Here is a 13,527-nt window from a genome sequence, read left to right as displayed (position 1 = left end):
TACTAGAAAGAGAAGAAAAATAGACAAATTGCTGTAGGGAAGGTCAGCAAGGAGTATAATTGTAGAGCACCATTTTGAAATGATTCACCTGGAATGGTTCCAGGCTGCATGACGGAGAAGATTGTGGCAGTCCTGTTCTCCCATGCAGGTCTTGTTTATTGGCTCGCTACATCTCCTCCTGGTGCTACCACGGAGAAAAATGTGAGCTGTGTAAATTGTTGGAGCCAACCTACAACTAGCAGCAAAGTTACAACGGCCTCTCTCTGCTGAAATGCCTGTTGGTGCCCTGCTTCTGTGACTGGGATGCTAAAAAGCAGGCAGCACCATCCTTGACCAAAGAGACCTGCCATTCCTCACGAACTCGCCACTTCCCTCCTTCCTATTTGTATTCCTTGGGACTCCCCTGAAAAATTGGTTCAATTCCAGTGTCTGCCTCCCCAGACACCAAGTGTTCATCATGCAAAATACAGCAGGACTCAAAAGCTGCTGGAGCAGCAGTCCAGGTTTCTTCCTGACCTTGGGTGGAAGTCCTGCGGGCCCTTCGGATTTGCCATTAGCCTCTCCTTGCTATGGTAGCCTGGCCCAGAGGTGGGCACGATGCTCAAGGGGCAGATTCACTGCAACTGTCTTTCTGAATGTGACCTGATCAGGCTTTCAAACAAGTGTTGTTTCTCTCTCAACAGGTGAACATGGTTATTGGTATTCTGGTGTTTAACAAACTTGTATCCAAAGATGGAATAACAGATAAGAAACTGAAGGAACGGGCAGGGTAGGCCTTATATCAATAATACCTCTAAGCAAAGAGCGAAACCGGAAATGAAAGAGTCGCACTCGATAACCAGACAGGAGCAGCAGAGCACAGTAATGACCTCTCAAAAGCAGGGACTGGCCAAGGAAAGGCAAATCCATTTGAGCTCCAGTTCCCATTTGTGATGGTGAAGAAACCGATAATATATATTTTTTTTTACTACATTGTGGTTTGCTGACAGAGGATAACGGCAATGGGCACTTCTGAGACATGCCACAGAGAGGCGCAGCAACCCCAAATCATGATGACCTGGGGCAAAATTGGGTGGAGCAGCTTGGCTTTGGAAAAGCTGACTTGATCAGATATGGTGAAGCAGCTGAGGGGAAGGCAGGGTCCTGGTTTGTCCCTGCCAGACACAGCTGGCCTGGATTGTTTCCAAGTTGGACATGTCAGGGCTGGGCAATGGAAATTGATCACAGTGAGTCCCACAATTATAAACTGGCTGCAAACGAGGGACAATAGATGTGAGGAGGGCAGACTCCTGTGTTTAAATGTGGAATTGCCCTAATCACCAGCAATGAGGTCTCACTTCAGTGGCTAAAGAGGCATTCAGGTGAGGAGTGCAGCAGTCTTGCTTAGTCAGGCTAAAGCCGGCCCTGACGACACACGTCACTGTAGCAAGATTCCTTTTTTTTTATAGTGATACCCCAATGTCCACCATCACAAATGCACACTGGAAACATGGAGGGAAAGATGTGAGCTGACATAGCTCAGCTCTGTGGCAAACGGCGTGCACCGATTCCAAAATTAATTTTGAAAATTCTCCATGTTCAATCAGAAGGAGATAAAGCGGAACAGAGAGTGGAGCCTACTCATGGAACTAACATGCACCTGGGTAAACTCACTTTTCCATCAGGCAAAGTGTTGTGCACGGAGCACCCAGTCACAGAACTGCTTTGTTGGGAGTGAGCTTGACTAAAACATGGTGGAGTGATTGTATCCAAAGACGACTCCAGCCTGGTTACCGATGGTGTTGAATGTGCTCTGAAAATGAAGCATTGCAGAAAAAATGGGATGTTGTTTTCTGTATCCCCCCCCTTTGTTTTATTTCATTTCTTTTCTTGCATGTGAAATGGTTTTCAAAAGCGTTCTCCATGTTGATGGTTCTTCTGCGGATCCGTCTTACCTGTTTGAAACACTGTCTGTTACGCTGGAGATGTCTGGAAGTGCTGGGTTCAGTTGGGGTCCTCTAGCTGGTTAAATTCAGCCTGGGGTTTTCGAGTTGTGTTGGAAAGAAATTGGAAACAAATGAGTGGGACAACTGTGGGGGAAGGGAAGGGAGCCTGACGCTTCTTCTCTGAGAGTGGCAAGAAGGAGGGCTGATCTCTAGGAGCGGGGCCACTGATCTCATTCAGGATAGCAGTGGTGCCTCTCTGGGCGACTGGTAGGCAGCCTTGTTCTTTTCTGCAAGTCCTCTGGGGATGATGTAACTTCCAGGCATCCTCAGAAGGCAGTCTGGAGGTCCTCTGTTGATGAACCTATCTTTTGGACTAACATCACCCACACTAGTGCAGCCATGCCGAAAAGGGGGGCTTTCTTTTCTCCTCTGTGAGCGTCCTGCCCTACAGTGGGTCTCCTCAGACCTATGCTTGTGATTTCATGGCACACGTCTGAGGGAAGAAAGGGGGCGGAGAGGCTGTGGGTGAGGAGGATTGAATCTGGCACAAACACACCTCCCCAGGCTTACTGCTCCCCATTCCTCCCCCACCTGCCCCCATTCCACCCTACCCCACCCCTCCCACCTCCTGTGCTGGCTTACCTGCTCTGGTGGGTGGCCAGTGTGGCAGTGGTGCACTCAGGGAGGCTCTGGTCTGCCCAGCAGTGTGGGTTGTTGGAGTGTGCTTTGCGGCTGCCTTATGGCAGCCAGCACTGGTGGAAAGGTGGAATGCTAGTTCTGCCAGTGGGGCAGCCCAGTAGGATTTTGCTGCTCCTCTCCCCTTTAGGAACAACCATATCCCCAAGCCATCCTATGGTCAATCTCTCACATTGGTTAGCCCTTTCCCCCTTTTGCTTCTTGGAAACTGGTATGTTGTGGGTCCCTGCCCCTGAACGTAGAAGTTCCATTTACCCGTAATTGCCGGAAGAAATGGGAGTATAAATCACAAGCAGTGTGCGCGCATTTGTGCCTATTCTGGAGGACCACGAGGAGGAAGGACCCTCACCTACTCTGTGAAAAATTATTATTTTTTTTCTATCAGTAAATATAGTCATTTTATCCATATAATAATTTGCAACCCTGGGAGGTCACATGTGCCCACAAGCATCATAAGAACATAAGAATAGCCCCACTGGATCAGGCCATAGGCCCATCTAGTCCAGCTTCCTGTATCTCACAGCGGCCCACCAAATGCCCCAGGGAGCACACCAGATAACAAGAGACCTGCAAGGCCTCCTGGGAATTGTAGTTAAGAACATAAGAACAAACCCACTGGATCAGGCCATAGGCCCATCTAGTCCAGCTTCCTGCATCTCACAGCAGCCCACCAAATGCCCCAGGGAGCACCCTAGATAACAAGAGACCTCATCCTGGTGCCCTCCCCTACATCTGGCATTCTGACTTAACCCATTTCTAAAATCAGGAGGTTGCGCATACACATCATGGCTTGTACCCCATAATGGATTTTTCCTCCAGAAACGTGTCCAATCCCCTTTTAAAGGCGTCTAGGCTAGACGCCAGCAGCACATCCTGTGGCAAGGAGTTCCACAGACCAACCACACGCTGAGTAAAGAAATATTTTCTTTTGTCTGTCCTAACCTGCCCAACACTCAATTTTAGTGGATGTCCCCTGGTTCTGGTATTATGTGAGAGTGTAAAGAGCATCTCCCTATCCACTCTGTCCATCCCCTGCATAATTTTGTATGTCTCAATGATGTCCCCCCTCAGGCATCTCTTTTCTAGGCTGAAGAGGCCCAAACGCCGTAGCCTTTCCTCATAAGGAAGGTGCCCCAGCCCCGTAATCATCTTAGTCGCTCTCTTTTGCACCTTTTCCATTTCCACTATGTCTTTTTTGAGATGCGGCGACCAGAACCAGTCACAATACTCCAGGTGTGGCCTTACCATAGATTTGTACAACGGCATTATAATACTAGCCGTTTTGTTCTCAATACCTTTCCTAATGATCCCAAGCATAGAATTGGCCTTCTTCACTGCCGCCGCACATTGGGTCGACACTTTCATCCACCTGTCCACCACCACCCCAAGATCTCTCTCCTGATCTGTCACAGACAGCTCAGAACCCATCAGCCTATATCTAAAGTTTTGATTTTTTGCCCCATTGTGCATGACTTTACACTTACTGACATTGAAGCGCATCTGCCATTTTGCTGCCCATTCTGGCAGTCTGGAGAGATCCTTCTGGAGCTCCTCACAATCACTTCTGGTCTTCACCACTCAGAAAAGTTTGGTGTCGTCTGCAAACTTAGCCACTTCACTGCTCAACCCTGTCTCCAGGTCATTTATGAAGAGGTTGAAAAGCACCGGTCCCAGGACAGATCCTTGGGGCACACCGCTTTTCACCTCTCTCCATTGTGAAAATTGCCCATTGACACCCACTCTCTGCTTCCTGGCCTCCAACCAGTTCTCAATCCAGGAGAGGACCTGTCCTCTAATTCCCTGACTGTGGAGTTTTTTCAGTAGCCTTTGGTGAGGGACCGTGTCAAACGCCTTCTGAAAGTCCAGATATATAATGTCCACAGGTTGTCCCGCATCCACATGCCTGTTGACCTTCACATAAGAAAGAAAGCAGGCTGGAAGAACTGGGGTGGGGGAAGTGGTGCTTCTCAGTAAGAGGGATCTTACAGTTGAATGGAGGGAGCAGCAGTGCAGGGCAGCTTTCGCAGCCTCCGATTCAGGCATTTGCTGGCCAATTGTTTCCAACACAGTTCTGTCGAATCCCAGTGACCTTGACGTGGCTTTTGACCATTTGGGGAAGGGGGGCAGCGTGTGGTTCCCACCTCCAGCATGATGTAGACCAGAGTGTTAACCCTCCCGGTTCTGTTTTGTTTTCCTCTTTTCTCTCCTTCTCGCGCTTTGGGTGTTGTTGGTTGGGGTTTCATTTTGTTTGACTTCCCCGTTTCCTTTTCCTTTACAGATACGTTCAGTCTTCTTCTCCCCCTCCTTCTTTCCTTCCTTCCTCTTTCTGGTTTGGTTTGCTTTGGTTTCCTTTCATTTGTGTTCACAAGCAAAGTGTTTTGTTTCGTTTCAGTCTTTTAATTTTAATTGCAGTCAGATGGCAGTGCCCCTTTACGGCATCACGCTCAAATGTTCCAAGTGTGGAGTGGTGTCTTCAGCTGAAGTTTCGGCCACAGCCACCAGTAACGCCATGTTAGTTCCTCTAATTTCAACTTCTTTTCTTTCTCCTTTTTATTTAATTTTATTTCTCCTTTCTTTTAGTTACCAAATCTCTCCTTTCATTCTCCCTTTCCACACCTCCTTTGATTTCTTGCCCCTGCCTGGCTCCTCTGCCTTCCTTGTTCTCATCTTGGGCCTCACCCAGATGGCTAGACTTCCTCCATCGTCCTACCACTTTAAAACTGTACACTCTTCCTCCCCCGTCATCTTACAACTCATGTCTAGAAAGCCATATGAAGGCTTGAATAGTCCACTAAAGGCAATGGGGCAATTTAAGTTCACTTGTTGGCTTTTCAAAGGAACTTCTGGCTTGAGGAGGAGATTTAATATTAATGTCATGCTTTAATGGTTAACCTAGACATAATGGTTACAGCCATGTTACTCTATTGTCTGTCCCATTCATGTATCAAATGGGGGAAGGTGGAGGGTTAACATCTGATCTCCAAAGGGGCACACAGATGAGCGGAGCTGCCCTTCTCCCTTACTTCCCGGTGCCACACCATCCCAGATACTCCTTTCCCAAATGAGCTAGTATCATTTACTGAGCGTAAAGTGTCTGGGGCAGTGAACCATGGGGAGGTAAAATGTTGGGGTTCAATTCACCTGCTCTCATCTGCACACTGTTCAAGCAAACATTAGATTTCCCACCCCTTGGTTTTGTACATGAGTGGGTCAGACAGGTGGAGAAACAAACACAGCTGCCTCTGTCATATCTAGTTCACATCTCAGGTTTGTTACCAAGTCGATTCTTCCTTAGTTGTGGAGGAAGAGACATATCTTATCAGTCTTCCATGTTATAAGCTTCTTCTTTGCAGTTCTTCTCAGTGTGTCTTCCCCCAGAAAAATCACAGTTGGCCATGTTGCTCTGCTAGCCAGATTCCTCCAGGATCATGGGAGCAGAGGACCGTAATCCCAGGGCTTCAGCAGCTTGTCTAGACCTGCCGTTGACCTCCAAGCCCATTAAAGATCACTCAGTTTGACATACCGTTAAATAGAGGTGTTTGAAAATGGTGTCATTTATTTTAATCAAAAGTAAACCCACTGCATTCAGTAAAACTTGGGCTATAATCCTATTTTACTCACCAGAAACACCTCTACTGCCAAGCTCTGAATGTCTTGGAGCACCAACTTCTCTCCTGTGTCCTGGAGAGGTTCTCTTCCACAGCCTTCCCCCTGCCCTTTCACCTAAGCACAAGCCTATCATGTTATGAGGAGCCAATGGCAAACAGTGGTCAGAGTTGTTTAATGGTCAGAGATTTCAATCTACTACATCTTTGGTAACATAACTGTTGCTTCTTAGAAAACATTGTCATGCTGGTTCCTACAAAAGACGTGCCGATGGAGCCAGTCATGAAGGGCACATATGCACGGAAACTGCCACTTTCCCTTTTCGAATATATGTGACTCACAAATGGAATAGGATTGGATCCCCCATTTGTATGCATTGAAATGCTGTGTTTGGATGAACTCTCATAGCCTGACTGGGAACTGGGCTCAGAATTCCCAATTTACGATTCCCCCAGCTCAGTTTTGGACCTCAGCCTCAATAATACCACTGGGAACACAGCAGGGTATGATCTCTCCCCTGATCCAACCCCAGGAAATTCCAAACCTTCCCACACTTCCCTGCTTGCCTGACTCCCTCCCTCCCTCCCTCCCTCCAGTCCTTGCTCAGCCCATTTGCTTACCTGGTCTCTCTCTGCAGTGGCAATCAGATGGAGGAAGGGAAAGAGATCTTTTCCCCCACCCCAGCCCCCAAGCTTGGCACAGTGCAGTGACCACACAGCAGGAGTGCCATGAAATGTAGCTCCTAGTGTAAGGCTAATAGGCAGGTAAGGGGTGAGAGACACAGGGAAAGTACTTGACTTCCCTGGTTTGGAAAATCTGTGCCAAAGAAGAAGTTTCAGGGTTGTAATGATTGCCTCAATTTGAGGTGAGCATTGCAAGTTCTAAAGGTTCCTGCTTCCAAGTCAGAAAATTTCAGAGTCATTTCCAAATTCTGCGACATTGCTAGGAAATCACCTTTGCAGCAATGGTTCCCAAACTGTGGGTCTAGACTCACTGGTGGGTCGCGAGCTGATTTTTGGTTGGTCCCATAGCATCCAAACAGATGGAAGGATCAGATAACTGCCTCTAGCTCTTTTCAAAAATCAGGTGGCTGCTAACTACCCTGTAAACAGCTCCTGCAGTTCATAAGCATTTGTAAATAGAGGCAGATAGATGTTGGAGCATCTTTTTTTCTGGTTGTTATTATGTGTAAGTAATAAAAAGATTATTCCTTTCTAGATTTTTTTTTTAAAGTCTCGCAAACTTGGTGGGTCCCAGTTGAGAGTCTTTTTAAAAAGTGAGTTCTGGTGCTGAAAGATTTGGGAACCATGACTTTGCAGTAACATATCGGCAGCCTTGATTCTGTCAGGCTCAGGGTTCATCTTCAATTGTAACTAACGATATTCCAGAGTCTCATAACGACAATGTTTGGAATTCAAATTGGTTGCATGCCAGAATTCTAAACCTGGGTCACCTACCACCAGCCCCGATTTATATATAGATTTTGCAAATGAAGAGGTATATATATATACATATGCATATTTCTGCATCAGCTGGACATAGGGAGGAGCAAGAAACCGTGTGCCTCTGTTTTGCTCTCCCACCCGGAATGGCTCTGAAGGGGAGGGGGAGGGACCGCTGGCATGCCACGGTGAGGCTGTTACCCTGCAGATGCCCGATCTCATCTGATCTTGGAAGCTAAGCAGGGTCAGGCCTGGTTAGCACTTGGATGGGAGACCGCCTGGGAATACCGGGTGCTGTAGGCTTATACCATAATCTTTCGAGACTGAAGGTTGCCAACCAACTGCTCCCTGCAAGACTTAGTGCTTTGCACCCTCTCTATGCCGCTGCTGCTTCCCTTTCAACACCTGTCTTTCCTTCTCTGCCCCCTTGCCAATGCACTATTTGATCCTTGTCCTGAGCATCCCAACTCCCTCCATATTCCCTCTCTTCAGGTGTTTCAGAAGGCCTCTGCTAAGCCCATCCATCTGTCTTTTTCCATTCCTCTGTTCACCTTCTCCTTTTCCCCAGTCCTTTGTTATTTTCTTTCAAAGCATATCAGTTTCAGAGTTTCTTAATGTTTCCCTCTCTCCCCTGATTCTACCTCCCCACCTGGGTTTTTCCACCCCGTCTCACACAAACCCATTTTCTCTTGATTCCTTTGGTCTCTTCCTCTCACATCCATGACTATGCCATCCTCAGTTCCACCAGGTATACCTTCTACTTACAAGTGAACCATAGAAAATGCTGGGCGATTTGTTGTTTACTCCTTGGAGGACTGCTCTAACCTTGGGTTTGCATGTAGTATGAGACATCTGTTACCACGAAACTGTTGCCAAGAAGAGATACAAGGAGAGTGGCTTATTTTCAACTTTGTAAAAAAAAAACACTTTTTTTTTTGCTTAGTACTTTTTACTCAGTACTAGATTCATGAAGCTAAACTGATTCACAAAGACAAATGTCCACACTAGTGATGGAATCTTCCAGGGGCTTTTCCTGCTCACCCAGCAAATGAGAGAGACCAGCATGGGAAAGTTCACGACTTGTAAAGTTTGAATGGACATGAGCATGAACACAAAAGCTTACTAACCTAACACTTGTGCTGATGGTGATCTAGGTAGAAGGAAGGTTACCCTGCTAATCCAGCAAAAGACCTGCCCGGTACCAAAATCTCTGTGAACTATTCCCAATGAATTTGCTGTGTCAGTCTAGCAGTATGCAAGTTACTTTCCTTTGGCTCCTCGTTGATTACAGTTTCTTGATAACAGATGTGATTTCTAGTAAGGCAAGAGGAGTTATCTAATGTACATTGAACCACACAACCCTTCAGATTATCATTCTGTCACTAGAATTTGCCGGTGCTGAGGAAACAACTAGTGCCATCTATCAGTGCATATCAGACTGACTCATGATTATGAATTCCTAGAATGGGCATAAATTAAGGCCCCTGAAGTCAGGACCTGAGAGTGATCACCTAGTGGAAAAGCTCTCAACAGGAACCCAAATTCACTTTTGCCATTCAATTCATTGCTCATGGGAAAGCAAGATGAATGTCACTATGTGCCCACCAAATCATAGCCCTAATTATCCCATAGCCACACAGATGACATCTTGACTCTTCTGCTCCTTGCATGGAACATACCTGTGCTATGGTGTCATTGATCTCTATCCTTTTTAATTTCCCTGTGCCATTTCTGGTCACTTTTTAGTTGAGTTCGATTGGGTTATGTGCTCCCCACACTGTGCTTGTCGTAAAGTCAATTTGATCAATGTCATGTTGCAGTGGTGGTGGTGGGGTGACTTGTTGGGGTTTTCTGTTAGTGAATTTAATGTAATATGTTGAATGGGGGGTAGGAGGGAAAATATGACATAATTGAAAAGAAGAGGTTGGGTGGGACTCGGTTTAATTTTGTACACGTTTGCCAGAGCTATAGTCCAATTTAAGACCTTTATCATTTAAAATCCTTCTCTGTCAGTTCAGGAAGGATTCTCTGCCTCTCCCCACCTCTGAACGGGTTGCTGATGAGATGGTTAAGCACAGTAGGACAATCCTCAGTAGACTTCGGATTGTCTCTACATACCTTTGTGAGAAAAAATCCATAAAACATGTGTGAGCAGTAGAGAAATAAAGCACTTGCTTCTCACAGTTCACTATAGATACCTCCTGTTTGGCTAGTTCATATGGAGTCAGACATGAATACCAGAGAATTTCAGGCTCCCCAAGGTGAACAGTAAAGTTAAAGTTTCCCCCCCCCCAGCGTACCCCTCTGTTTATTTGCAGAAGAGCTCAAAGAGACTGTTCATATATTGTGAATTGTCCTCCATTTACCCAAAGTAAATATCCAGCCATGAGCATGAAATAAGAGTTCTCATGAAGGACACGGAAGCAACTTCCTTCCAGTGTCATAGCTAGAGGGGGTGCAAAGCACAGAGTTTTGCAGCGAGCCTCATCCTGGCAGGCAGGCAGCCCCTCCCCTTTGGAACTATTCTGGGCAATGGGTGCAAAATGGAGGTGAAGAATGGATCTGAAGGGGAGGGTCCGCTTGCATGCCATGTTGAGGCTCCCTGCCAAACTTTGTGCCATCAAGCCCTCTTTCTATGACACACTGCGGGTCAGCCCTTGCAAGTAGAGGGAGGGCCAGGAATCTGCATGTGTTCACCTGCGTATCTGCAGAGTCAGTGCACGTACCTCCACCTGCCTGCAGGTATTTGGAAAAGCCTCGCCTCATGATATAGGTAAGCAAGGCTCTCAATTTCAGGGAGAGATTCCTAGGTGCATTGACTCCATTCAAGAGAGCAGCAGTAGGTTTTCTCCCTGTGTGCGTTCAGTTCTCTAAGGTGTGTCATGAGCATAAGGCTTAGTTCATCCCTGGGGCTTTCCAAACTGGTATAAGAACTCATGATGCTTCATGTATCATTGAGACTGGTTAGTAGGTATACGAAGATTTTCACAGCTCAGACTAATTCATTGTTATGTATCACATACAATGGAGAGCATATTACTATTCTCAGGAGCTGCCCAAGACCTTGAAAGGAACCGCAAACTAAAACTGGGATTTTTCTGGAAATTTCAAGAATATTTGGGTCAAGGTCAAATCATCTTTTCACTGGGAACTGATTCTCCCATGCCAACACCACAGCCTGCGTTTTTCTTGTGCAAAACGCCAGACCAACCTCTCTCTTTCCTCTGCTTAACCTACAAAACACCGCTTAAGCAGGAAGTGTTTCAGGGGAGATGTGAATGAGAGTCAGCGGTCCTACCTGTTTTATAACTATGCAACCATATATTTATATACGGCTGCCAGACCGATCAGAAATGTTGTTATTTTTTTACTTTTTACTAATCTCTTATTAGTCTTACGACCAATATTTGTGTACTGCTTTGCAGCCAAAATTATTCACAAAGCAGTTGAGCTTCAGTCAGCCCACGGGTGCCTTGGAAATCATTTTAGATACGTTTGCCTGTACCAAATGTTTTAATTCTATATCTCTTTGGGATCAGGAATCTTGTGGGTCTTTCACTCTGGAGGGCACAGTGTTACAGTGGACTTGAACTGTAAGCAACGTGATGATCTCTTATCTTCTTCCTCCCAGGGCCTCCCTCTGGAGCTCTTGTGTGGTCCTACCTCTTCTGGCCCTGACCTGGATGTCAGCCGTGCTGGCCATCACAGATCGCCGTTCGGCCCTCTTCCAGATCCTGTTTGCAGTCTTTGATTCCTTGGAGGGCTTTGTCATTGTCATGGTCCATTGCATCCTGAGAAGAGAGGTGGGCACCAGGGGCTGAATTTGCTAGAGTTAGAATCTTGTTGGATTTAAGAATAGACCATATTCCACTCTTGTGCTGGAGAAATGCTTTTGGGTGGGAGGCCAAAGCATGTGCTGAGTGACTTTGGAATCTGTTTATTTTAAAGTTGGAATGGATGTAGAGTCCTGCTTTTACTGCTACCTTTCCTCCTGTGAACTTTCTGGCTCCATCTGTTTTGGTTTAAGTTGCATCATATTTGTTTATTTATAATGTCATTGATGACATTTATATTCCACTTGTCTACCAAAGAACTCAGGGAGGTTTGCAGTTCAAAGTAGTAGTTTGCAATCTCAAGCACACAATAGAAAAAGAAGGGGAGGGAAAAGGAGGAAAGCACATCCATGTGCAGGCTCTGTTAGATGGTTACATAATGACTGCATACGGAATGGTCACTTCAGGAGACAACCCTGGGATGGCTGTTGGTTCCTTTCAGGCCAGTGGAGGAGGGGGGAGTTCACTGCCTCAGCTTTCTGCCTGTCACAACCAGGTAGAGTGCCCTGATGGAAAATGCCTTGATAGTAGAAAAGCAGTGCATTCACCTACATTTAAATATATCAGTGAATGGACCAGTTTTGAACACTGATTTTTTAGCTCAATTCTCGTTCCCTTTTTGAGAGAGTCCATTTCCATGTTCTTTGTCCTGGTGTGTTGTGATGGTTAATTCTATTGATTGTACATTTGGCCCAAGGTTGAAGCTGCTTGCCTCCCTTCTTTTACTCAGTCTGATACTGTATCTGATTTTATCTGATGCAGCATCAGGGTACCTGGCAAACCACCTTGAGGCTCCCCGAAGCTTTTGTCCGCTCTCAGTGGCCCTCCTCCATGTCTCCCTGCCATTTGCAGCTAGGTCAAGGGAGGTTGGGGAGTGGGTCTCATCAGTTGTGGCACCTCACGTATCCATCCTGATACTTGCTTTGCACTGGTTTTAATGTCTCTTTCACACCAGGTGAAGGCTTGATGAAGGCTTGATTCACCCAAGCATTCCAGCACATTTTATAGCTTATAGTATTTACTGCTGTTTTTCCCTGTTGTTTTACTAGCTATTGCAGCTTAGGCATTTTATGCTAAGGGTGCGCCATAATTTTGCTAGGCAAAATAAATAAATAGATAAATAAACAAACCCCATTGTTTAGGTGCAGGATGCTGTGAAGTGTCGAGTGGTGGACCGTCAAGAAGAAGGAAATGGGGACTCCGGGGGGTCGTTTCAGAATGGACACGCTCAACTGATGGTATGATAAAGTGCCTCTTGCCGTGTTATCCAAGTCTTGTAAATCCAGTGAGTCAAAGGCAGGGTACTGGACAGATGCTCCCAGGTTTGATTTTGTTTGGGACTGGATATTATGAGCAGTGGCATAGCTGGAGGGGGCACAAAGCGTTAAGTTTTGCAGGGAGCCTCACTGCAGTGCGCAAGGGTCCCTTCCTCCTCCCCTTTGGAGTCATTCCAGGCAAGGGCAGCAGAGTGGAGGCGTATGCCTGGCTCTGAAGAGGAGGTGCTCCTTGCAGACCATGGGGAGGCTCCCTGCAAAACGTAGTGCTTTGCACGCCCTCTAGCTATGCCTCTGATTATAAGCAAACACGGAAAAAGGTTATGGGAAAAGATTCTTTTCCCCCCAAGCACTTTAAAGTAGATGTCATTGCCAGTCTCATTTCATGAGCCGCAAACCCCTTTATCTTCAGGTTGCTGCTGTTACTGCTATTCTCCCCCCCTCCTCCTCTTCAGCAGGAGCAAGTTGGTAGTTCCCTTTCTCTGCTTCCCCTCCCTCTCCAGCCTTGACAGCAGCCAGGTAAGTGCACAGGAGAGGGCAATTCTCCTCCAGCTCAGATGAAGGCTGTGGAAAAATGACCCCTTTATTTCTGTTCTGTGCAACTTTCAACACTGTAAAGAAGCTTATATCCTCCCCCCCCCCAGGAGCATAAATCAGGTGCTATCTTCAATATCATTTCTTCCAATGGCCTGCATGTGTGCACACCTGATTGCACTTTCTGTAATGATCTCTAAATTCACAACTAGCATTC

At 46.4% G+C, this 13,527-nt stretch overlaps 1 protein-coding gene and 1 pseudogene across 1 annotated transcript in view; both read left to right on the top strand.

Moving 5' to 3' along the window:
• The window catches only part of ADGRB1 (adhesion G protein-coupled receptor B1), a 232,251-nt gene that overhangs the window by 196,531 nt on the left and 22,193 nt on the right, over nt 1–13,527 (top strand). Inside the window, exons 23-26 of the mRNA XM_066623182.1 lie at nt 684–769; nt 5,034–5,132; nt 11,301–11,472; nt 12,645–12,740. Of these exons, the coding sequence (XP_066479279.1) occupies nt 684–769; nt 5,034–5,132; nt 11,301–11,472; nt 12,645–12,740 (453 nt within the window). The remainder of the gene's footprint in view (nt 1–683; nt 770–5,033; nt 5,133–11,300; nt 11,473–12,644; nt 12,741–13,527) is intronic.
• On the top strand, nt 7,851–7,972 carry LOC136650197 (5S ribosomal RNA; annotated as a pseudogene).

The sequence above is a fragment of the Tiliqua scincoides genome, chromosome 4, assembly GCF_035046505.1.
Source record: "Tiliqua scincoides isolate rTilSci1 chromosome 4, rTilSci1.hap2, whole genome shotgun sequence".
Classification (NCBI taxonomy): Eukaryota; Metazoa; Chordata; class Lepidosauria; order Squamata; family Scincidae; genus Tiliqua; species Tiliqua scincoides.
This window is presented reverse-complemented; position numbering and strand designations above follow the sequence as displayed.